At 42.7% G+C, this 24225-nt stretch overlaps 1 protein-coding gene across 3 annotated transcripts in view; it reads left to right on the top strand.

Moving 5' to 3' along the window:
- Positions 1–24225, top strand: part of DSCAM (DS cell adhesion molecule) — a 435274-nt gene that overhangs the window by 335757 nt on the left and 75292 nt on the right. For all 3 annotated transcript variants that reach the window (XM_075710780.1, XM_075710791.1, XM_075710770.1), the window contains exon 20: positions 8283–8416. In XM_075710780.1, the coding sequence (XP_075566895.1) occupies positions 8283–8416 (134 nt within the window). The remainder of the gene's footprint in view (positions 1–8282; positions 8417–24225) is intronic.

Genomic DNA, 24225 nt, shown 5'->3' with positions numbered 1-24225 from the left:
GAGGAGAGACTATTCTGGGATGATCTTATATAACTTCCAAGTTATGCTTCCAAGAAGGTTTTTTTCAGTATATATATAAAAAAAAAATTCCTCCAAACACCTCTTCCCTCAAAAGCAAAACGAAGAACAAAAATCTCTTGCCTTTGTTCATAGACCAAAGCATGGAAAATTTAAGTCCTAATGCTGAAAGTTTAAGAAACTTTTAATCACACAGACACACACACACATGAGATTCAATAATCACTTTCTTGTAACTTTAACTATGGAAATCACTTCAGGTTGCCTCAGTAGGATGCCACGTACTGATCTATTTCTCAAGGATTAGAATTTCAAATTCAGGAGGAGTTTTGTCCCTAACCCGTTTAATGCCTTGAAAACCCCATGAGATGTACAAATACATCTTTAGATCCCTAAACACTTTTGAAAATCTGGATCAAGAATTTTTTGGCAGAAATAAAAATGCACACAGTCATAGTAGTTACTTGAATAATATTTAATTGGTAAATTCTCCTGTGAGTTATGCAATGTTTTTTCAAGGAAATTAGTCAATGGAATTTTTTTTATTACTTATCCAGTTTACTGGTCATTCATGAATATATGAATATATTTGTCATTTTTTTTATTTTTAATGAAATTTACAAAAGTGCCAAGAGAGTAGGTTCAGTAGATTAACTGGCTTGATGAACATTTGGTGTTTTTTTGCCAATAAAAAAAATTACCTGATAAATGTTATTAATTTTTTCCAATAAAACATTAAGGGACTCATTCTAAAATTTACATACGTTGTAAGGTCACCTGGTCCCAACTGTAGCTGTATCCAGGGGATGCAGTATAAATGAAAATTTGACTTTTAAAATTTTCTGTTACATTGTCAAATGAGTTATTAGTTCCTTGTTCTATTTTCATGTGCTTAATACTTTCCATTACTTTGATCAAAGTTGACTTAACAGCAAAAAAATTATGTGAATGTCTTATAGCTGAGAAATGTGAGGAAATTTAGGCATATAGCAATGTTGGTTAATGTAGGTCTACTTCCTACGTATCACTGAGATCCTGCATCAGCTTGCAATAAAGGCTTTGTTTAAAACTGTCTCAAGGTACCACACCTAGTCTGAAACTGTCAAGGACAATTTCCTCAGCTATAGACTTGTGTGTCTTAAACAGTGAATGTTAGGTCATTCTGATCCCACCCTAAAGTCCTCTAACAACTACTTTGGAGCACTTGAGTCAGATGCTCTTGAGACACCCAGTGCTTGGAGGTAGATGGTTTTATTTCAAAGAAAAATTAAAAAAAAATAGGAGAACTGTAAGATCACCTGCTGCATTTTCAAGTTACTTTTTGTCAAGTAGATCCCAGCATGGCAGCTTTTCCCTGAATAATCTCTGAACACAAAGGCTGTCACCCCAGAGCCTTCGGACTGGGACTTAAGCCACGAGCAAACAGGGGGGTTGTCCCACACTGCTCCAGGAGCTCAGGGACGGGTTGGTCTTGGGGAGATACAGTTCATGTCAGAGCACCCCTGAGGACAGCAAGAATGTACTTGCTTGTCTATGCCTTTGAACAACATTGCAGCCTGATTCCTTATGTGTCAAACTGGCCAGCCAGTCCAGTGTTGAGGGACAATAAAGAGCATTCTTCAAGAAACCCCTGAAAAGCCAACCTGTAGAGACAACCCCTGCCTCCTGGGACAGCACGTCACAGCACATATGCCAGAGAAGGCGTAATGGTTGGTCGGGAATGCCATGCACTGGTTTCTGTTGAGTTAAAAACTTGATGGGAGCTGCAAGCTACCAAATCTTGCATGGGTACAGGTAACATCTTGTCTCTGTGTGAGGTTTCTTCAGCTTTTGGAATTGGTCAGAGGGCAGAAGTGGTGCCAGCTGTACCTCTGTCTCTCACTGTGGACAACAGAAACATGGTGTACTGCTCCTGAAAGGTTGCTGACAGTTCACCAAGACCATTCCCCTGCTCTAAAGAGGATCAGATACATCTCAGCCATTGCTGATATTTACTAACCTTTTCTCCAAAATTTGCGGTGATGAGAACGCCATAGCCTCCCTAAGTACCCTGTACTAGTTAAGGATCCACCGTCATGCAATCTCTTTTGTTGCAAAGTGGGTTGAGTACTCCCCTCTGCCGTGCTGGCCAGAGAGAGCAATGGGTAACTTGCTGCTTTATAATAGTATTTCCTATCTGAAGGGTTATTGTGCCCATTGCTCCCTCCCCCGACACATACACCCGCCCATTTCCTGTGACCTGTCTCCAGTTTGCAACATTCCTGAAACATTCGAAGCCCCAAATTTTTTTTTCCCCCTTAACCCTAGGTGGGGGGGAACTCTTCCTAGTTTGCTACTGCCTAATTCTTCGTGGCTCTTAGCTCTCTCCCTTTCTGAGGTCAGACAGGCCCTTAGATGTGGGAAGCACGTTCTCTGACTGTGTTTCGCTGCTGTGCAAAGGCTCATCTCTCATCTTTAATCCTCCTGGCAGTTCAGCAATAATTCACCCTGAGGCAGCATGACTAACCTTTTCAGATGTTTTCTGATGCCTCACAGTGGTTCCACTTATGAATTTTTTTGTCCAGAAAACTAAACTAAAAGGTGTTTCCAGAAAATACAGTGATTTCATGTTTTGCTTCAGCTTCACGACTTTTTATTAAAGGCAGTAAAGGTTTAGAATGGCATACACAAATCACAGAATCATAGAATCGTTTAGGTTGGAACAGACCTTTAAGATCATCCAGTCCAACCATTAGCCTAACACTACCAAAGTCCACCACTAAACCGGTTAAGGGTAGAGTAGTAATTAATTTCATGTTTCCTGGCTTGATGGCTGGATTATTTTTTACTGAAGTAAAACTAGGAATTACTAAGGTTGGAAAGGACCTCTACGATCATCATTCCAATCATCAACCCAACACCACCATGCCTACTAAACCATGTCCCGAAGTGCCACGTCTACACGTTTTTTGAACACCTCCGGGGATGGTGACTCCACCACCTCTCTGGGCAGCCTGTTCCAATGCTTGACCACCCTTTCCGTAAAGACATTTTTTCCCAATATCCAATCTAAACCTCCCCTGACACAGCTTGAGCCCATTTCCTCTTGTCCTATCGCTAACTACATGGGAGAAGAGACCAACACCCACCTCACTACAACCTCCTTTCAGGTAGTTGTAGAGAGTGATAAGGTCTCCCCTCAGCCTCCTCTTCTCCAGACTAAACAACCCCAGTTCCCTCAGCCGCTCCTCATAAAGCCTGTGCTCCAGACCCTTCACCAGCTTCATTGCCCTTCTCTGGACACGCTCCAGCACCTCAATGTCTTTCTTGTATTGAGGGGCCCAAAACTGGACGCAGTATTCCAGGTGCGGCCTCACCAGCGCCGAGTACAGGGAGACAATCACTTTCCTGCCTCATTCCTCAGAAAGAACAGACATTTCTTCTGTAATCTTCTAAGGAAAAGAGGCTGCAGAAGAGGATTATTTGGTAGGACTAATTTTAGTGCACCTAAAAGATCCTGCCTTAAGTTAGCTTGAACACTCTCTCAGCATGTGAAATACAAATAATTGCCATCTGAACAGAGCTTAGATCTGGAAACCTTATATCTCTGCTCCCAGACCTTCTCTGGCTAAAATTACAACACAAGATACTCCACCCTCCTCTAATACAATCTGTATATCTGAGATATTTTTAAGTGGCTGCCAAGCCCTCCATGTCATTATTGCTGTGAGGCCATATCACGCCATTAATTTATTTTTCTTTTTTCATTTCTTTCACATTAGTAGAAACTTTTCTTCGTAAAATCAATGGTGCAGCGTGTTCCACTGCTGCTGTTGAAAGGCAGATTGCGGCCTCCTGTGACTTCTCTGTTGGTCTTCAGCTAAAGACATCAGGCCAAAATTTCTCGAGAAGGCTTGAAATCTCCAATGTAGCAAAATAAGAGTAACCCAGGGAGTGAAGCAGCAAGCCTGCATGAAATGAGTTGACACTTCAATTTCTTGTAATGTTTGATACTGATTTTAGACACCAGAGGTCAGACACTGCTGCTGATCAGCTTAGGAAATGGGAACAGCTCTAGCAAATAATAGGAAATGAGGTGTCCTTTCAATGTAATCATATCTATGGGTTTTGTCTAGCTTTTTTCCCCCCCATTAGCCTTCAGAAAAAGAAACTGCTCTTCTTGAAGTTCCTCCTGGCAGAAAAATAAGTCAAGCAGAAATGCCCAATTTTTAGGAATTTATTGTGATGTTATCCCATACCCTGCTTTTTACTGAGTGTCTGGCAGAGGTTGCTTCTAGGGTTTCTGTGATGCAGAGGCATGCATGTTTCTCTCTCGTATCAGTTTCTTTTGAGAAAATGCATTCTTACGCACAGAAGGCTGTTTGTATATCACAGAAGACTTTGCTCAGTGCAGCAGTGCTGTCCTTCCAGCTCTCCTCTGCCACTGAGGTCGGCATTCAGAGCAAGGGGAAAGATGCAGCAAGGGAGGAGCAGGGACTAGTTTCAGGGAGGAAGGAGGAATAACACTAAACCCCTCTGCCAGCCTCATTGTAAAACTCTGCCTGAATCCAGAGACATTTTCCTCCCCTCCTTTCTCTCTCTGGACACCAAGCTTCCTGGCGATTGGTGTAAGAGAGATGCACGTACAGATACCATCTGACAAAGCTTAATATTTATTCTAAAATGAATAAGCATAAATCCAATCAAATGCACGTTTAGGTGCTCTTTGGAGCAGAGCTCTGCTTGGGCTTGTTCAGCTGGTGAGGATGGCTGTGCATTTCATCACCTGGGTGCTATGATGGAAAATTGCCCTTAATGACCCTTTAATGCATTTTTTTCTATTGTCAGAGATCTCCAATTTTATCTTTTTGACTAACAAAAAAAGGTACAGAATAATAAATGTTCCCCTTGTGAAACTGGCAGTGATTAACTGGGGAGGCCAGTTCAGAGTGAATGAGAGGTGGACAATATATGTGAATGTATTTTGGCTAGCACAGCTCTAAATTGTAGGTGGGATATCTACATGAACAAAGGCACTACTGGCAACAGTCAGGCGTTTATTTTGTTTTGTTTTTTCATAAATGTAACAGTCAGTAAGATAGTCTTGTGTGGTGCAGAATTAAAAATCTGTTATGGAGCAGGGTTCAGTTTTCTGATATATTGGTGATACCACTCTTAAATGCACCATGCTCTGTGCATTTGCTTCCCTGCTGTTCAGAACTGTGAAGAAAAATGGTGATAATCTCTCTGCTTATGAAAAGGGGAATGAGAAAGTTCCTGGAGCTCCTCCCCATCATCCGGCACATCTAAATGCTGTTTCCTGGACTAGTCATATCAGTATAATTGCCTTCTCTGTGATAGCATTTCATTTGCACTGTCAAGAATACAAAGTGTTCTCCTCCACATGAAAGCAGCATGCTATTTCCATGTCTTTCAAAGCCTTGCTAGCTGGAGAATGAGGGCATCTTTGATCTTAAATTTGCCAAATCTGCTCCCTGGGAGGTTGCAAAGTTGGCTAGAAGCAGTCCTTGGCTTCTCTGAGCTCAGCCCTGGTTGTCCTGCAGCTTCTTATCATTGTTTTACTCCTGGTGACCATGGAAAAAGAAACTATGGTATTGTGCATATTTAGCTTGTCTTTGCTGGGGTCTGTGGGAATCAGTGTGCTAAGTAACAATCCATGGAAAATTCAGTAAGACAGCCCAGGTCTCCTGATACTACTGACTCATAATGACTGAAGCTAGTAAGGCTATGGGATGGAAAGGCAATGAGAGAAAATACCTTAAGTTAGCATAGCAAGACTGGGGTGTTTCGTCTCCAAGATAAGGCAGGCACTGCATTCTCCCACCACAACTTCTTCAGATATTCAAGGAACCCATGTTTAGTAACAAATATTTCAGTTAATGCTGAGCTATCTCATAATAATCTTGTTTAGGTCCAGGGGATGAATTTGAGCAATGACTTTACCCGCTGGACAGAGGACAGTGGTGGTCTGTAAGGCATCAGATGACAGTCTGCAGAATTCTTTCTAAGGAAATGTAAACACTTCCCCACACACAGTCATTTGTACATGCACAACCCAGCAAAGAAATGAGGCGGAGGGTTTTTTTGATTCGAAGAGCTTCAGAAATTTGACTATATAACTTCCTGACTTTCTAGCCCCTCTTTCTGCTGATCTGTATACTAGACAGAAACACAACAGTCCAATGACAAGTAATATTTTCTGCGTATGTCCATTGACTGGAAAATGATAGATGAATTTTGAGTTAATCCCTCAGCAGTTGACAGCCATGACCAATTACCATCACAACCTGTCCCTACAGATCACACCCTAATTTAACAATAAATTACTTTAACCTCATACATCTATTTGCAGTGATTTCCAAAAAACATTACTAACCATAAAGGAATCCTCCCATGGGTTGAGTAATTACCCTGGAGAGCTGGCTTTCACTCTTCAGCAGCAGGAGCAAATAGCATTTCTAATGAGCTGAGTATAAATAACAAGTTGAATGGTGTCAAGCATCAATATTTACTCTGCATTGGATAGAACTGCTAACTGAATTAGCTCCTTTGCAGCGAGGGGCTGGGTTTGCATGCAATTATAATCATGAAATTCTCACCTGATGCCTTATTAGCTTTCTCAACATATTATAAATGGAAAATGCATATTCAGAAATGTTGCATTGAGTGGTGCCTATCTGTCAGTTTTCTTACATCTTCCAGTAGTACCTGTACATATATAAAATTGAAGTTCTCCTTATATGTTTTTTACAACCTGAAGTAGCTAGCCGCAAAGCTAAGCAAATTTAGACCTCAGACTGTCTGGCTTCTCTTTATAGAGAAAAGTTTTTTACCACCATAATATCTACTTACTTAAATGAGGTAGAACCAAGATTAAGGATCCATCTATGAAGATCAGCTTGCTGGACAAGGGTTTTTCTATCTGTATTGCACAATAACTGTTTTCTGTGAAAGTAAAGAAAGGTGGTCAAGCATTGGAATGGTAATGTTACTGGCAATTCTAACATTTAGGTTATTTTGCTTGAAATTAGACAAAAATGTTAGATTCTTCATGAACCAAAAGTTCTACAGAGAACAGAGTCCATCAAAATGTTTCATTTCGTCTTTAATACCATATGTAGTAATTTCTAATACAACATATGTGTTTTAATAATTTAACATGAGTATTCTCTTCATGCAGGATTAAAAATGTATTTTAAATTATTTTTATGGTTTTAAAAATATTTTAAAATAATTTTCTGTTGACAAAAGAGGTGGGGTTTTTTTCAGGAAACTTTAAAACAATTTATTCTAATGTTAATTGTAGCCCTTACTATTTTGCTTAAGTACCATCTTATGTGTAATGTGATATTCTAGCATGCAGGATTTTTTTCACATTGGTATAAGAGCACTTCCAAAGTTGAAGAACATTGTACAGTGTAATGTGTGTTTCAAAAATAACATATGCTCACGAAATTGAAGTATTTCTCAAAATGCAAGCGTGTGAAGAGATGCAGTTAAGATTGTGTACCAAGATTTTAGCATTTCCTGGCTAAAGTTTTTTCCATGTGGTTTTAGAGAGGAGAGTTTTGTTCTCTTTTTCCGTGACAGTTTTTGATGGCTTACATAGGTAGCTGCTGTAATTACAGAACTAGACATGTGTTCAGATACTGCAGTTCCAGATAGAGGTCTGAGCTGCTGAGGGCAAGGCTGGGGGAAAGGAGGCTGTGTGGCCATATGTCTGCTCATATGGCATGCCACTAGCTACACCTGGGTCACATCAGGCAGTGCTAACTGTATGGGACTACAGCTCATTTGCTCTCCACTTCATTAAATTCACAGCTCTACTGTGTGTGTCCATTAAACTGTTCACATGTGTATTATTTATACAGTGAATAATCATTTGGCGTGAGTTATGTCTTCAGAATTGACAATTTATAATAATATGGGTTTTGGCAATTTTCACTGGCCCCAGCCAACATATTTTCATGCATGCAGGCTGGGGGGTAATACTTCACAAAAGTTTAACCATCAGAGGCAGCTTCTGCCTCGAGGCCCTCTGAAGTAGAGCCTCTCCCCTCTTAGGGATGGGGGCAAAGCCCTCCGAACCCTCTCCCCTGGTGTGGGCAGCGTGGAGGCTGCTTCTTAACACAGGGCGTTCGCCTTGGTCCACAGGGACATGGTTACCAAAGCGTCACGCTCCACTTTTCCTCTTTGCTCCTCTGTTACACTAAGATGACTTGAGTGCGTGCCTTGGGCCACTCTAACACATCTTGTTTTTCCAGTTCCAGGTCCTCCCGCTGGTGTCAAAGCAGCTGCAGCTTCGGCCTCCATCGTCTTCGTGTCCTGGCTCCCTCCTCTCAAGCTGAATGGCATCATTCGGAAATACACTGTCTTCTGCTCACACCCCTACCCCACAGTAAGTCCCACAGGGCAACAGCAGATGGGCAGCACTGGCTCATGAGGCTGAAATTCTGTGTCTGCAGGTGCTCAGTGCTTGATGCTTTCCTTGCCACTTCCTTTCCTGCTATTCGGTCTTTCCCCTAAGCAAGGGTGAAGGGAGATCCTGGGGCTACGGGGTGACTGAGAGTTGGTTTTCCCTACCTATAAAACTTTTGTAGTACTTAAAACTTATTGGAGAGTGCCAACTTAAAAATCATGTCAAAACTCACAACTGAAGTTGAGTATCTTTTAAGGCATGGGTTTTTTTAGAGTTTACTCAGTGACCTTTTATAGGACTGGCTGCAAGCTATGTAGAGCTCTGTTGTAGCTGGAGGAGTGTATTTATATACCAAATTGCTGAATCTGACTTCTGTTTTCATGTAAGTTCCCACCTTTTTGGCTTGGGTATTCATGTGTAAAGGAGCATAATGACTTATGAATTAATATATTTGCTTCTGAATAAACTTATTTGTTCCTGGAGTATTTGCCCACTCTAGGTCGACATGCTATTACTTGCTGAGAAATTGACAAGAGAAAAATAGAAATATCAGGTATCTTTCTTTCTCTCTGAGTCACAAAGGAATCCAGCTATCTTTAAACACAAGGGCCAATTGCTCTTTGTAAATACCCATGCATATTTATTTTAGTATGCATTGAAAAAGTACTTACTTAGTTTTTATCCAAGGTTTTGATTTAGCTTTTAAGCAGGACTTCCCGTCAAAGGTAGGATTGCAAGTTGCAAAATGTAGTTAGTTTAATAGACAAGGAAAATATTGTTCCAGAAGTAGGACGAGTTTGACAGGGAAAATTCCAGCAGTGCCTCAGACTTGTTTTCAAAGCTGGCTGAGAGAGAAGAAGGCCTGAGTGTATGTGTGAATGGAACCCTGCGGGCAGACACAGCCTCACCCAACCCACTCTTCCAGCAAGTGAACTAATTCTGCAGGTAGTCAAGGGGAGACAGGGCAAAACACGCATGTCTGTTGATGGCTATGCTTAAACTGATAAATCCTACTATAAGCAGGGTTTATGAGCCACATCCAAAGCTAAGGGTTGGAGATCTTTGCTTTGTTTATGTTTCGGGACTACTGACTCCTAACTCCATTAATTTAATAATCATAGCCATACAAACCAAACTATCTTGAGCGTACCATTTAAATGTAAACTAGCCAGAGATTTTTCCATCATGGTTTGTACATTTCTACGGCACACAGTGGGTTAAAGACGTCGGAGTTTACAGAACTGGACCTTGCTTTTAGGGCTCTGGTCCGAGTGGGGACCAAGCGCTTCTCTGGGGAGTTGGGGAGAACACCAGGTGGTGCTGCTGGCTCTTGTTATTTCCTTACCATGCATAAAGCTGCAGTGTTTCTTCTTGGGCAATTGTTGCTTTGCTAGCAACAATTTTTTGTATGTTTACACCACCAGGAAAATAAACATCCTCGGCTATTTTTTTTTCCTCTAATATGCAGTTTTCTCATATACAAAATTATTTTTTTAAGACTGCTTATTGTACAGATACCTTTTGGAGTACCTCAGTGATGGACAATGACAAGAATAGTTACTCTTTTTCCTGGTCTTGTCCCGTACTGCATTTTACTGCTATATTTTTGTGTTGTTCATTATGGCATGATTTGAGGGTATCACTGTATACCTTAGCCCAAGGTAGAGGCACTTGGAGGTGTTTGTGTTTTCTATTAATTGTTAATGTGTACATGTATAGTTACCCTGTTGTTACCTGTGTGCATGAAGGAGTATATATGTGTGTACATATAAATATATATATATATACATACACATATGTGTATATTTATGTACAATATCTATCTATGAGGACAGTCCCGGTACCGCTTCTCACTAGTGTTTTGCAGATCAGCATGAGTTGTGGCTTACAGAGCAGATCTTCTGTATCAGTCCTATGTGGTGAATGAGGCAGTGATTACACCCAGGGGTCAGTTTCCAGAAGCCAGGTTGGACATCTTTAAATAAGTGCAAGACCTCAGGATGCATTTAATATAGGGCACGCTCCCCCAATGTTATTTTTAACAAAATGCTTTATTATCGTTTATGCTTAAAAGAATTGTAAAATAAAAAGTTATTTTATTCAGAGCTAGCTTTGCAGTGAAACATCTGCTGTAGAGGTGCTTGAATGCTAACACTCCTGTGCAGATATGGTCTATATATCCCAAGGAAGTTCTTGTATGATTCACTGTTGGCAGAGACAAGTAGTTGACAGAGAAAGTGGTCTTAAATTAGGGTGAGGAGGGGAATAAATAGAAGACCTGTGTCTTTATCATCTCTTCTTTCACCATGAGTAGCAAGCCCTGTGGCTGGAGGTACAGAGCCACAAAAACTTCCTGAACAGACTTCTTCCTTCAGTCAAATCCCTGGTTGCAAAATAACTTTGCTAAAAGTCTGCCATTTAAGCGGAAAGGCAAATTCAGTTCTTAAGCATCAGTGAGGAGAAAGAGTAAGGACACTAGTAAAGGTAAACTTATGGGAAGATTATATTCTTTGCAGATTGCATTTTACAGCAGTATGTGTATGCTGAGAACAAACCAATACAGTACACTCTAGACACTTAGGCTGACAAGACAGTCCTTTACACAAAAACACTGCTTTGGTCTTTAAGTCACCAAAAGGAAAACAAATTAGCTCTGTTGGTCATGTTGTGCACATTTTTATTACAAAGCACAACCCTCATATGACCCTGAGATATTGTAAGATGAAGGTTTGCTGCTTTTTGCATAGTTCAGTTTGCTTTGCAAGGGCCGAAGCTGTTAAAACTTCTGCTGCCCCTATACAGAAGGATGCAGACATTTGCTTTTTAAATATTTTGAGTCCTAAGGACAGTATTTGCCTGGGATGTTTCAAGCCACAAATACGATTAATTCGTGAAAAATAAAAATTATTCTCCACTGCAATCTATTCTCTAGCCAAGATAAAGGGCAAGCAAGGATCCAATGTCATGTTTAATTGTTGTGGCTATATTATCGTATAGGGATTATTAGGCAGAAATTTCTCTTCTTTATTCTGCAAATATAGAAAAAGTACAGAAATACGACTTAATGTGTCCTTCATTTTTTGAATGTAGCAAACAAAACATACCAGAATTTAAGTTAAAATAATCATCCTCTGTGCTAACTCACAGCCCACATTCCCACAGTTCTTGACCCCACTTGACTTCTTGTAGAAGCTGGCTTCTTAAGACCACCTGTAATGGCCCCATATTGGCCAGCTTCCTTCTAAGTGTGCTTATACCCAGCGTACCAGCAGGATGCTCATCATGCTCATTCTGCCCAGGTCTCAGGGAAGCAACAGGCAGTGCTACTAGCTGCAGCACAGGCTGCCGTCCCATTCTATCAGTGTAGGTTTTCCCAGCGGTGCCATAGACATTGCACATGGTTTGAATCCTAGCAAAGAAGCTGGGGTGGTTCGGCTCCTACTTGGCTGTGGGGGGAGCTGCTTTAGGTAGCTGCTCCAGCACCTGCTGCCTTGGGTTGTAGGTGTGTATTGCCAGGGCTTTTAAAAGGGGAAGAGAAAATGAGATTTAGGTGATTCTGCAAAGAACTCCACCAACCTCTTGTTGCATTCAGGTCAATACACGACACAAGGAGGGATCAATGGGATTAGATTAAAAAAAATCTAGGTGGCAGAGAGTGCCTGGAAAAGGTCATTGTGGCACAAAGCATGCAATGGCTAGCCAGCCTGGGAAACTGTAATCTCAGAACATGTAAAAAGCAACACAGAAAGAAGGCAGGAGAACTGAGGTTAAGCAGCAGGATTTCCTGGCACATGAATGGCTGAGAAATCATTAGAACTGACAGGGAAAGCAGAGACAGGTTAAGAGCTGAAGACAAATAGACCAACTGTATCATCTGGTTGTCAACAAACAGTATGGCATCACTCAATCAGAAATACACATCTTAAAATCTATTTTGCTTTGTTAATTAGAAAAGTGTAGTCATTATTGTTGTTGTTGCTATTGGGGATTTGTTGGGGGTGATCCGTTGGTCAGTCATTCACTAATAGAAGCAAACATATTAAACAGGCTTATCCTGTTTCCCACAAAGCAGGTCATTAAATTGTGTATCTGTTTTCTCCATGGAATGCCTGGAGATTAATGGAAAGGAGTCATGTAAGTAGAACTGCACTATAAAAGGATAATAAATGGAATCCATTCTCCTTCTCAGTGATTTTCCTTTTCAGGACATTGTCAGTTGTTTCTTGTCTTCGTTCCACTCATATTAAGATGTGGAATAAGATGACCTCGCTATCACTCTCTGATTTCCTGATAATGAAAGCTAAAAGCAGAACTTGTTTGGGCAACTGTGCATAGAAAGTGTTCAGATGTGAAAGATATACAATACTGCCAATGGCCTAAAATATCACAGGAGTTTTATTGGAGCCTTTTCCCTGTCTAACTTAGGAAACATCTTGGTGGCAATCTAATGTGTTTCTTTTTCTTGGAGAGTTGCACATTAGCTCTGCCAGTGTTTGGTTTCAGGTGTTGTATACCTACTTTGGCCAACTGGATTTCCACTTTTAAACTTGTATAAAATAATAGAATTTAGGTTGGAAGGTTCCTCTGGCGGTTGCCTAGTCCAACCTCCTTCTCAAAGCAAGTTTAATTACATCAAGTTGCTCAGGGACATGTCTAGTGAAGTTTTGAATGCTTCCATGCATGGAGATCCCACAGTCCCTCTGGGCCCCTGTTCCAATATTTGGCCATGGTCTTATGGTAATTTTTCTCCCCAGGTTGATCAGAATTTCCCATGTTGAAACTTTTCCCACTCTGCAGCTTCAAAAAGAGCTTGGCTCCATCTTCTCTGTATCGTCTGATGAAGTATATGTAGATGGCAAGAAAGTCTCTCCTGAGCCTTCTCTTCTTAAGTCTGACAGACATAGCTGGCTCAGCCTGTTCCTTTATGTATGCGCTGTGCTTCAGCCTCCTGACCATCCCCTGACAGCCGTCCTGTACGTGCTCCAGTATGTCCATGGTTTTTTTGTACTGGAGAGCCCAAGACTGGACAGAGTACTTAGATGCAGTCTAACAAGTGCAGAGTAGAGGTAAAGGATCACCTCGCTGGACCTGCTGGCTACACTCTTACAAATGTAGAGATGCTAATACCAGACCTGCTTTTCTGCAGAGATGCATCTTGGACAGTTGGCCCTCAGGCTGTACTAGTGCATGGGGTTATTGTATCCTAAATGCGGGACTTTGTATTTGCTCTTTTTGAACTCCATGAGACTCCGGTCACCCCATTTCTCCAGCCTGTCTAGGTCCCCCTGAACAACAGCCCTGCTCTCCAGCATATAAACTATTACCCCCCAATTTCAGGCCTTTCACAAACTTGCTGACAGTGCACATTTGTTCTGTCTCTCAGGTCATTAATGAAGACATTAAACAGTATTGGTCCCAGAAAATGGGATCCCGAGGGATAGTACTAATTATTGGCTTGCAGCTGAACACCACTGAGCCCAGCAGCACAGGCAATTTTCCATCCATTTTATTGTTCATTTATTCAGCCCATATTTCACTAATCTGGTGATAATAAGACTATGGAAGACTGGGTCAAAGGCTTTGCTAAATCCGAGGTAAACAACATCCACCACCCTCACCTTGTCCACAGTGCCAGTCACCTTGTCATAGAAAGCAATCAGGTTGGTCAAGCATAATTTACCTTTGGTAAATCCATGTCAGCTGTTCATTCCTCTCCTTCATATGTTTAAAAATGGCATCTAGTACGATTTGCTCAATAACCATCTCATATTATTGAGACTAGGTTAGCCAGCCTATAGTTATCTAGATCCTCCTTCTTGCCTTTCTTGAAGATGAGTGTGGCATTTGTCTTTTTCCAGTGATCAGAAGCCTCTCTTGATTGCCATCGCCTTTCAAATACAACCAAGAGTAGCCTTACAGTGACATCAGCTACCTCCTTCAACACCCTCAGATGCATCCTATCTGGTACCATGGGTTTCTGTATGTCTAATTAAGTGATTCTTAAGTTCTCCCTAATTCAGTCTCCCTCAGCTTCACTCCCAAATACTCTTCAAGAAGGTTCAGAGACCTGGAGGTCTTGAGGGCAAAATTTACCAGTGAAAACTGAGGCAAAAAAGGCGTTGAGTACCTTAGCTCTTTCCAAATTCCTTTTCACTAAGTACCCTGCCTCACTGAGCACCCTTAGCCTTCCTTTTGCTGCTGATGTACTTAAAGAAACCCTTCTTGCTTTTGTCCTCCACAAAAAAAAATGTGTTTGAGTTCAATCAGGATCTACATCTTCATCCATGCTGGCCTTCTGTCATGCTTGCTCAACTTTCCATACATTGCAAAAGACCATTCTTGTGCTCTGAGAAGGTTGTCCTTGAATATTAGCCAGCTGATCCCGTTTGCACTTTGGGACAGTTTCCCATGGGATCACTCCTCTCAGGATCTTGAACTCCAGTCTTATGGTCACAGCAGCCAAAGTTGTCATAGACCTTCACATCTTCAAGCAGTTTTCCCTTATTTGTGGGCAACAGATTCAACAGAGCATTTCCACTAATCAGTTCATTGATCACCTCCATCAAGAAATGGTCTTCAGTACTTTCCAGAAATCTCCTAGGTTGCTTGCTTCCAGTCCTATTGCCCTTCCAGCAGTTGTCAGTGTGGTAAAAGTCACCCATGAGTACCAAGATGTGCGCTTGTGAGGCTTTCTTCAGCTGCTTAAAGATGGCTTCATCTGCCTCCTCCTCTTGATCAGGAAGTCTGTAGCAGACACCTACTACACTACTACGAGTGCTGGTCTGTCCTCTAATCCTTACCCACAAGCTCTCTACTGGTTTCTCACCTGCCCTGGGGCAGCACTCCATGCATTCAAGAAACTCCTTTACACAAAGTGCAAGCCCTCCTTCATACCTTCCTACACATCTTTCTTGAAGAGACTGCATCCCTCCACTGCAGAACGCTAGTCATAAGTGCTATCCTACCGTGTCACCAGAATCCCAATGAGGCTGTAGCTCTGCAACTACACACAGACTTCCAGTTACTGTTCTCTAAACTACATGCATTGGTGTACAGGCATTTGAGATGGATCCTACATTGTGCTGCTCTTATAGGGGAGAAGTGAGGTCCTCTTCTATAACATTGTGTACTAGACACATCACTTTTGCCCCTTTGTGCCCTTGCTTCTCTATTATGGTAGCTCTCCCCAACCACACCTAGTATAAAGCCCTCAGCACTAGGTTAGGAAGCCTTTTTGCAGAGATGCTCTTGCTGCAATTTGTTAGCTATCATAGAATCATAAAATCGTTTAGGTTGGAAAAGACCTTTAAGATCATCCAGTCCAACCATTAGCCTAACACTACCAAAGTCCACCAATAAACCGGTTAAGGGTAGAGTAGTAATTTCATGTTTCCTGGCTTGATGGCTGGATTATTTTTTAATGAAAGTAAAAACTAGGAATCATTAAGGTTGGAAAAGACCTCTAAGATCATCAGTCCAACCATCAACCCAACACCACCATGCCTACTAAACCATGTCCCGAAGTGCCACGTCTACACGTTTTTTGAACACCTCCAGGGATGGGAACTCCACCACCTCTCTGGGCAGCCTGTTCCAATGCTTGACTACCCTTTCTGTGAAGAAATTTTTCCTAATATCCAATCTAAACCTCCCCTGACACAGCTTGAGCCCATTTCCTCTCGTCCTATCACTTGTTACTTGGGAGAAGAGACCAACACCCACCTCACTACAACCTCCTTTCAGGTAGTTGTAGCGCGCGATAAGGTCTCCCCTCAGCCTCCTCTTCTCTAGGCTAAACAATCCCAGTTCCCTCAGCCGCTCCTCATAAGGCCTGTGCTCCAGACCCTTCACCAGCCTTGTTGCCCTTCTCTGGACACGCTCCAGCACCTCAATGTCTTTCTTGTATTGAGGGGACCAAAACTGGATGCAGTATTCCAGGTGCGGCCTCGCCAGCGCCGAGTACAGGGGGACAGTCACCTCCCTGCTCCTGCTGGCCACACTATTCCTGATACAAGCCAGCATGCTGTTGGCCTTCTTGGCCACCTGGGCACACTGCTGGCTCATGTTCAGCCAGCTGTCTACCAACACCCCCAGGTCCTTTTTGTCCAGGCAGCTTTCCAGCCACTCTGCCCCAAGCCTGTAGCATTGCATGGGGTTGTTGTGACCCAAGTGCAGGACCCCGCACTTGGCCTTGTTAAACCTCATACAGTTGACCTCGGCCCATCAGTCCAGCCTGTCCAGATCGCTCTGCAGGGCCATCCTACCCTCGAGCAGATTGACACTCCCACCCAACTTGGTGTCATCTGCAAACTTACTGAGGGTGCACTTAATCCCCTCATCCAGATCATTGATAAAGATATTAAACAAGGCTGGCCCCAAAACTGAGCCCTGGGGAACACCACTTGTGACCAGCTGCCAACTGGACTTAACTCCATTTACCACAACTCTCTGGGCTCGGCCACCCAGCCAGTTTTTTACCTAGTGAAGAGTACACCCGTCCAAGCCATGAGCTGCCAGCTTCCTAAGGAGAATGCTGTGGGAGACAGTGTCAAAGGCTTTGCTGAAGTCCAGGTGGGTGACGTCCACAGCCTTTCCCTCATACACTAGGCGGGTCACCAGGTCATAGAAGGAGATCAGGTTGGTCAAGCAGGACCTGCTTTTCATGCACCCGTGCTGGCTGGGCCTGATCCCCTGGTTGACCAGAACATGCCTGTTGAGTTCACTCAATATGGACTGCTCCATAATCTTTCCTGGCACTGAGGTCAGGCTGACAGGCCTGTATTTCCCTGGGTCCTCCTTCTGGCCCGTCTTGTAGATGGGCATCACACTGGCAAGCCTCCAGTCATCAGGGACCTCCCCTGGTAACCAGGACTGCTGATAGATGATGGAGAGTGGCTTGGCAAGCTCCTCTGCCAGCTCCCTCAGTACTCTTGGGTGGATCCCATCCGGTCCCATACACTTGTGAGAGTCCGGGTGGCATAGCAGGTCATTAACTGCTTCCTCCTGGATTATGGGGGCTCCATTCTGCTCCCCGTCGCTGTCTTCCAGCTCAGGGGGCTGAATACCCTGGGGATAACTGGTCTGGCTATTAAAGATGGAGACAAAGAAGGCATTGAGTACCTCAGCCTTTTCCTCATCCTCGGTGACAATGTTCCCCCCTGCATCCAGCAAAGAATGGAGATTTTCCTTGGCTCCTATATCCCATCCCTGCTCAGTAGCATTCATTCCTCGAGGTCCTGCAGTCATAGAATATAAAGCCATGCTACACCAACCCTGCAACATCAATTGACTCATTTCTGCTTGAGCCTTCTGCCTCATCAGAAGGTTTGAGGAGACACCACCTGGGCCCCCCTGCTCTTCACTCTCATCTCCCAAACTCTGTTGTGATTCGTGATATGGCTCACATTGCCCATGTCAGTGTTGGTGCCCACATCGAAAACCAGCAAGGGAGACTAGTCCAGGGGTTGGATGAGCCTTGGCAATATCTTCACACATCTCAGATCCTAAAGCCTGCCAAGCAAAACTTTCACAAGATATTAGGTCAGGTTGGCAGATCAGTGCCTACATCCCCTGCAGGAGGGAGTCTCCAATAACTATCATACGCCTTTTTGGTTTTGTGCAGACACTAGGTTAAGTCTCAGATGGCTCTGATGAATCCTCTGATGGGTCTTGTTCATCCTCACCAGTGCCCAGGGCATTATACATATTCTGGATTTGCAGATCTGCACGTAGAGCAGGACTCTTTTTCCTGTTGTCAGAAGTCACAACTTCTAGCCTTCTAATATCCTGACTGACACCTTCCACTACCTGTTTGAGCAGTCCTCCTGCTGTCCTTCCTTCTTTGTGTTGTGTGACTCAGGTTCTCATCACCACATGTAGTTTTGAGGAGAGTTGCTGGGTCCTTCTGCATACCTGCTGTGATAACTGATGTGGCAATGGCTCTACTAGTCAGCAGTTCTCTGGCTTCCCCAACTCCTGAATGGGTCCCTTCTTGCAAGACTATGAGCCCACTCAAGCTTTCCCCATCCAAGCACTCAATCAGTTAGCTTGTGAGCACTGTTATTGCTACATGCTCCTGCTGCCCACACCACCCCCACAGCAAAGGGAAGTGTGCCACAGGTGTCTGTCACTCTGGGGGGACATTTTCACTGATGCAGAATGTTCCTGTATAAGCAGAGTGGACCGGCTTCTCCATAGTTGACAAAGTTCTTCATTTTGCAAAGGCGTGTATATCTGTTTAGCTCTATGTGTGTGTGCAGTGTATGGTTTATCCACCAGAAAAGCTGCAGTACCCAAACAGTAATCATTACTGCTTTCTTCTGAAAAGCTGTCTGTGCTGCACGAAGTTATTGCTGCGTTCTCTTGGGCATGACGTTCGATAAACATATTGTTAATACCAAACCAAACCCATAGCTGTTCAGTACATTAAGGGAGAGATTGTGATTTTTAAATGTGAATTCCCTTGCCTTTGATTAAATGCTTCATATCCATCTTAGTTTTCTGAGTGCTCAGTAGTCATATCTTTGCCAGACTTTTAAAACTTTTTCTGTTTGACACCAAATCTCTTACTGTACAGTATGAAGTGATTTTCCGTGGAGCAGTGGTACTTCTGTGAAGCTGCTCCCCAAAGACCCTGAACCAAACTGTGATCAACTCCTCAGTAAAATTCTGTTTGAGGAAGACTCCAAGATTGCATTTCACTTTCCAGTACGAGTACCCAAAGACTGGCAAATATGACAAGAATCTTGCAAAGCATCCAGGTACAAATTTTAAAACCTGCTTTTATGACAAGAAGCACAAGTTTAATCTCTGGTCTTGAATCCTGGTAATAGTTTTGAAATGTTAGTTGATCAAACTGTTGCTAGTTGTGGGATTCTGCTAAGACATATGATTTCTCCCTTAAACCCACCTTGACTGGGGTCCCAAATAACCAGAAGCCTGAGGACTGGAAGGAGAAGAAATTCCAGATCCAGATGGTGTTGAACCACATGAATGGAGTGAGAATGTTCCTGCAAAGATCCCAGATGATGCTGTCATGATAAAAGTATTAGCTGGATGACAAACCAGAACACATAGCAGACCTCAATGCTGAAATAGGGGTGATGAATAGGAGTTACCTCATAGTGCAAACCCTACAGTCAGCCCCAGGTACCTGGCAGTGACCTGTGCCTCAAAGAATCTTTGAAAACTGTAATCTACAATTCTGGACTTCTTCAAAGGATTTAGAAAGATAGAAAAGCTGAAAGCCCAGCAAAGATTCATCTTGGCCTGGAAATATTTCTGTGAAACAGTTGGGTTTGGAAGATGGGGGAGATGAGCAGATGTGAAGTAATGATGGAGAAGAAGGAAACAATCTTATATTTGGCCAAAACCCAAGTCAATTTACTTGAAAACATAATTGATATTGGAAACTGACCAACATCTGGGACTGTTTGGGGCAGATGTTTATTGATCTTTTTGGTGTACTTATTTTTCTGTGAGAAACATACTCTTAAACCTGTTAGACTTCTATATTTGTTTCATTTTTTGCTTTTTGTTTAAACCCACTAAGAGGAAAAAAAAATTACATGGTTTAACCTGCTGTAAAATTAAACGACAGGCATATAATGTCTGCACAAGACACCATTCCCATGTATATTCTGTCTGTTCAATCCTGCAATAGGATAACCAGCAGCAGCAGCAGCAGTAGCAGCAGTAGTGACTAGACTATTCATCTGTTTCTCACATCTCTATGCACCCTTTTCTGTCAATCTGTAGAGCACCATATTGAGGGAAAAACTGTAGTCAGATTCCCCAGTGAGGGTGTATTACAGTGGGGTTTTTTCTGTTCAGTAGAAAAAGTGACATGAATCAGACTCTTTCTCCAGGTTTCCTTCCTCCTTTCCACAAATGCATAGACTGCAGCATCCCAGCTCTGGTCACATAGTTTTCAAAGGGTCCCGGGGAAAACACTTAGGCCAAATATCTTGGTTTCTTATGAAGTCCTGTGTGTTTGAGATACATTCCCCAATACAAACACATGCAGAATCTTCCAGAAAACACCTGGAGGATATTCTGTGCAACGTATTACTGATAACCTATCAAAAACACACACAGGAGGCTTTGGGCGTTGCCCTGTGAAAGAGAATCATCTCTGCTCTATCTCTGTAACTTGTAGACTCAAGGTGGGATTCAGTTCACCTGACTTCAGACATCTCAAAGAGAGATACCTGTGCTGATTCTGGGGTCATCAAGGCTTTCCTTTCATTAAAAGAAAGAAGCTAGATACCTGTGAGAAGCTGGATGAATCTTCTTCCAAAAGCTTCCCTTCTCTTTGTTTAAAAGTATATGTGGTTATCTATCTATGTTATGCATCTTAAACTAGATGATATAAAAGTATATACAATTATCTTAAACTAGATCTTTAAATAACCAGAATTAGCTGACATAAATTCCCAGCATCCAGGTATTTTCCACACAATTCTTTCAGGCAGACAAAAGTCTTGTCTTGATTTTGCATAGGAGCTGTCCAATTTCTAACTCAATGTGAGGCGGCTTTGCATCATACTTTCTGACCCTCGGTTCCTCTCCAGTGTAAAGACTTGAATATAAGACATGGAAAACAGAGCAAAAGCAATTATAAGCCAGAAGTGATTTATTGTTGCGCACTGTAGAGGTTTCAGTGATTAAAGGGATGCTGAAAGTCTCTTTAAAACAGGGGAGGGATAGCTGGCAGAGGTTGGCCAAGTAGACAAAGTTACTGTTGAATGGAAGTTTATCTAGAGTCAGCAGAATCTGTAAGGTTGAATTTAAAATATATGTTCATTGATTTGTGTACTACAAGCAGTATTTATCATTGTGTCTATACGGTACTTTTTACAGCATGAAGATATTTCAGTTTATTAATTCTTGTTCTTTATATAGCATAGAACTAGTGTATAATTTTGGGGTTATTTTAAAAACTTATTTTGAATAGTATTTAAAATATATCTTTTTTAATATACCACATTTACTGTTTACAGATTTTCCATAGTTATTTCACAGCTTTGTTACCAGCTCCCAAACATAGTACATTCATTCTTTTAATTGCTTTGTGAACTTTACATTTTTTGCCTATCTTATTTTTGTCATAGAGCAGATCTCAGGAGAGATGAGACAGAGGATAAATTAATTCTGATGATGTGCTGGTTTATACAATTTTTAACAGGTCTCCTTGCAAAGCCCTACTAAAACAAATTTGATATTGATTTTTTCATAAAACTCTGGTCTTGACTCACTACCTAATCTCACATACAGGTATATCAATATAGTCTAACAACAAGTCCTTGGTGTCGGTTGCAGTGTATTTCAGCAGGTTTGAATTCATGCCATTCCATTCTGTATCACACAGGGGACAGAGCACTTGGGACCAGATGCTGTCATCCAATTTTTGAGTTGACTGAAATGCTCTGAACAAACCTGGTGATCTCTTGGGGCCACCAAAAGAGACAGCAGAACTCCTGGCAGCACCGAAGGTGGTCTCCTGACCCTCCTGTGGTCACCAGCCTGTGACACCACATGCTGCTTCCCTGATCATGAGCCCCAGGGAGGCTGATGGACTCTCTGTGAGGTGCTGCAAAGGGGCAAGCAGGTGGTGTACCTCAGTGGCTGCCAAGCAACAGACCCCTTGACTACATGGACTACCTGGAAGTCCAGGCAGCGGGCTGACTTCCAGGTGTAATTTCTGGAAGTGGGTTTGGAAGATTTTCCTGCAGGTGGGAAGGCAGCAAGCTGCCTCTGTTGTTTCCAAAATTTCCATTTTGCACTTTTTAACATTTCAGTTTCTCATTTAAGAAAAAAGAAAGGAATGATAAAATTTTATGTGGAAGTTGTATTCTGTTTTGAGCACAGCTTCTGTTTACAACAGTTATCTTCAATAATGCTGAGTGAAAAACAGATGCCATGCTTCAAAACATGAGCCAAAACAGCAAGACCAGAACAGAAGGTGTTATATGACCAAAGTGGTATCCAGAGTCTTACTGAAAACTGAGGTCCAGGATTGGTGGTTATTTGCCACTCTTGACAGTGTGTCCATCTGTAAAAGGAAGCAAGGCAAAGGCCAGCAGTCCTGGAGAAAAGGATGAGTCCATCCTCAGGCAGAGGTTCACATCTTTAGGGAGTTCACTGAGAGGGCACATCAGTGGTCTGTCTACTCTGTTCAAGGATGCAAAAGTTGAAGTCCATTCTCTATAAATACAGTAATGTATTGATTTCTTATTAAGCCAGTTTGCTTCCAGGTAGGAACAACTTGTAGCCCCCATTACTGGATCACTTGTGAATCTAAGAGACTCCAAAATGTCATTTCCAGGAGCGTTGAAGGCCTGAGCTGGAGCAGGGTAAACTGTGTGATGGTGTTGCGCAAAAAGATGGAGATCTTTGTGTTTGGACCTTGTAGAACTAAAAACTTACTTTAATTACTGGTAAGACTCAGTACTCATTGGAGGCCTCATCTGTACTGCCGATTAAACAAGGACCAAGGAGCAGCACCTGGCCACAAGAGTATATGATGTTGACTGCTGTCTGTCTACACTGCTTAGCACTAGCCCCTCTAAAGCAGATTTGTTTTGAAGAGAGCTGTTTAGAGTAGTAGAAAACTGAGATACAGATCAAGTTAAAAAGCGGTGTGGATCATTGGGGTGGAGTGCTCAGCACACTCCCTGGTTCTCTCCCATTTAGCAGTGGAGATAAGCCCAGAGGATCCATGTTTATTGAGAGAAACCTAGCTAGGCAAATATGGTTTCACTGAGACAGCTCAGGCTAGATATAAAACTGATTGCTGCTCTGTGGGAGGCTATGAAACCAGTGGTTCATTGTTGTGGGCATGAGGGAGCAGCATAGGTATCTCTCCTGAGTCCATTTTTGTTCAGTGGTTCCATTAGTGACCTGGATAATGAAATAGCAAGAGTGCCTATTAAATTTGCATGAGATATAAGGCTGGGAAGGACTGCAAGTACACTGGAGACAGAACTAGACTTCAGACGCATCTTGATGGGCTGGGAAATTGGTTGGAAAAAGATAGACAAAATTTAGTATGGGTAAGTGCGAGAAAATGGGTACCATGAATAACCAACTACAAAAGTACTGCATAGAGAGCAATTGGCTAGATTCTTCAGAAGAGGATTTTGAAGTTATTGTGCATCCCAAGATTAACATTAGCTACCTTTATAATCCTCTTGTGAAAAGCCAAATGCCATACTCTGGGATGGTTGAATACAGGTTTGGAAACTGTATTCAAGAAGGCTATGGACCAACATTGCTGGCGGCTGATGGAGATCGGCTGTCTCCAAGGGGGAAAAGGATTCTCGCCCAAGAGTTGGCGGGACTCATTGAGAGGGCTTTAAACTAGGTTTGAAGGGGGAAGGGGATATAAACAGGCCCGCTAGTAAGGAGCCCAGGGGCGGCATGGCAACATTGGGGGCAAAATCGACAGCCCAGCTTAAGTGCATGTACAGCAATGCACGTAGCATGGGCAACAAACAGGAGGAGCTGGAGGCCCTTGTGCAGCAGGATGGCTATGACATAGTCGCCATCACGGAAACGTGGTGGGACGACTCTCATGACTGGAGTGCTGCACTGGAGGGCTATAAGCTCTTCAGAAGGGATAGGCAGGGTAGGAGAGGCGGTGGGGTGGCTCTGTATGTTAGGGAGTGTTTCGACTGCATAGAGCTTGACAGTGGTGATGACAAGGTGGAATGCTTATGGGTAAGGATGAGGGGGAAAGCTGGAAAGGCGGATGTCCTGTTGGGAGTCTGCTATAGACCACCCAACCA

The sequence above is a fragment of the Pelecanus crispus genome, chromosome 1 (assembly GCF_030463565.1).
Source record: "Pelecanus crispus isolate bPelCri1 chromosome 1, bPelCri1.pri, whole genome shotgun sequence".
In the NCBI taxonomy this organism is placed as follows: domain Eukaryota; kingdom Metazoa; phylum Chordata; class Aves; order Pelecaniformes; family Pelecanidae; genus Pelecanus; species Pelecanus crispus.
This window is presented reverse-complemented; position numbering and strand designations above follow the sequence as displayed.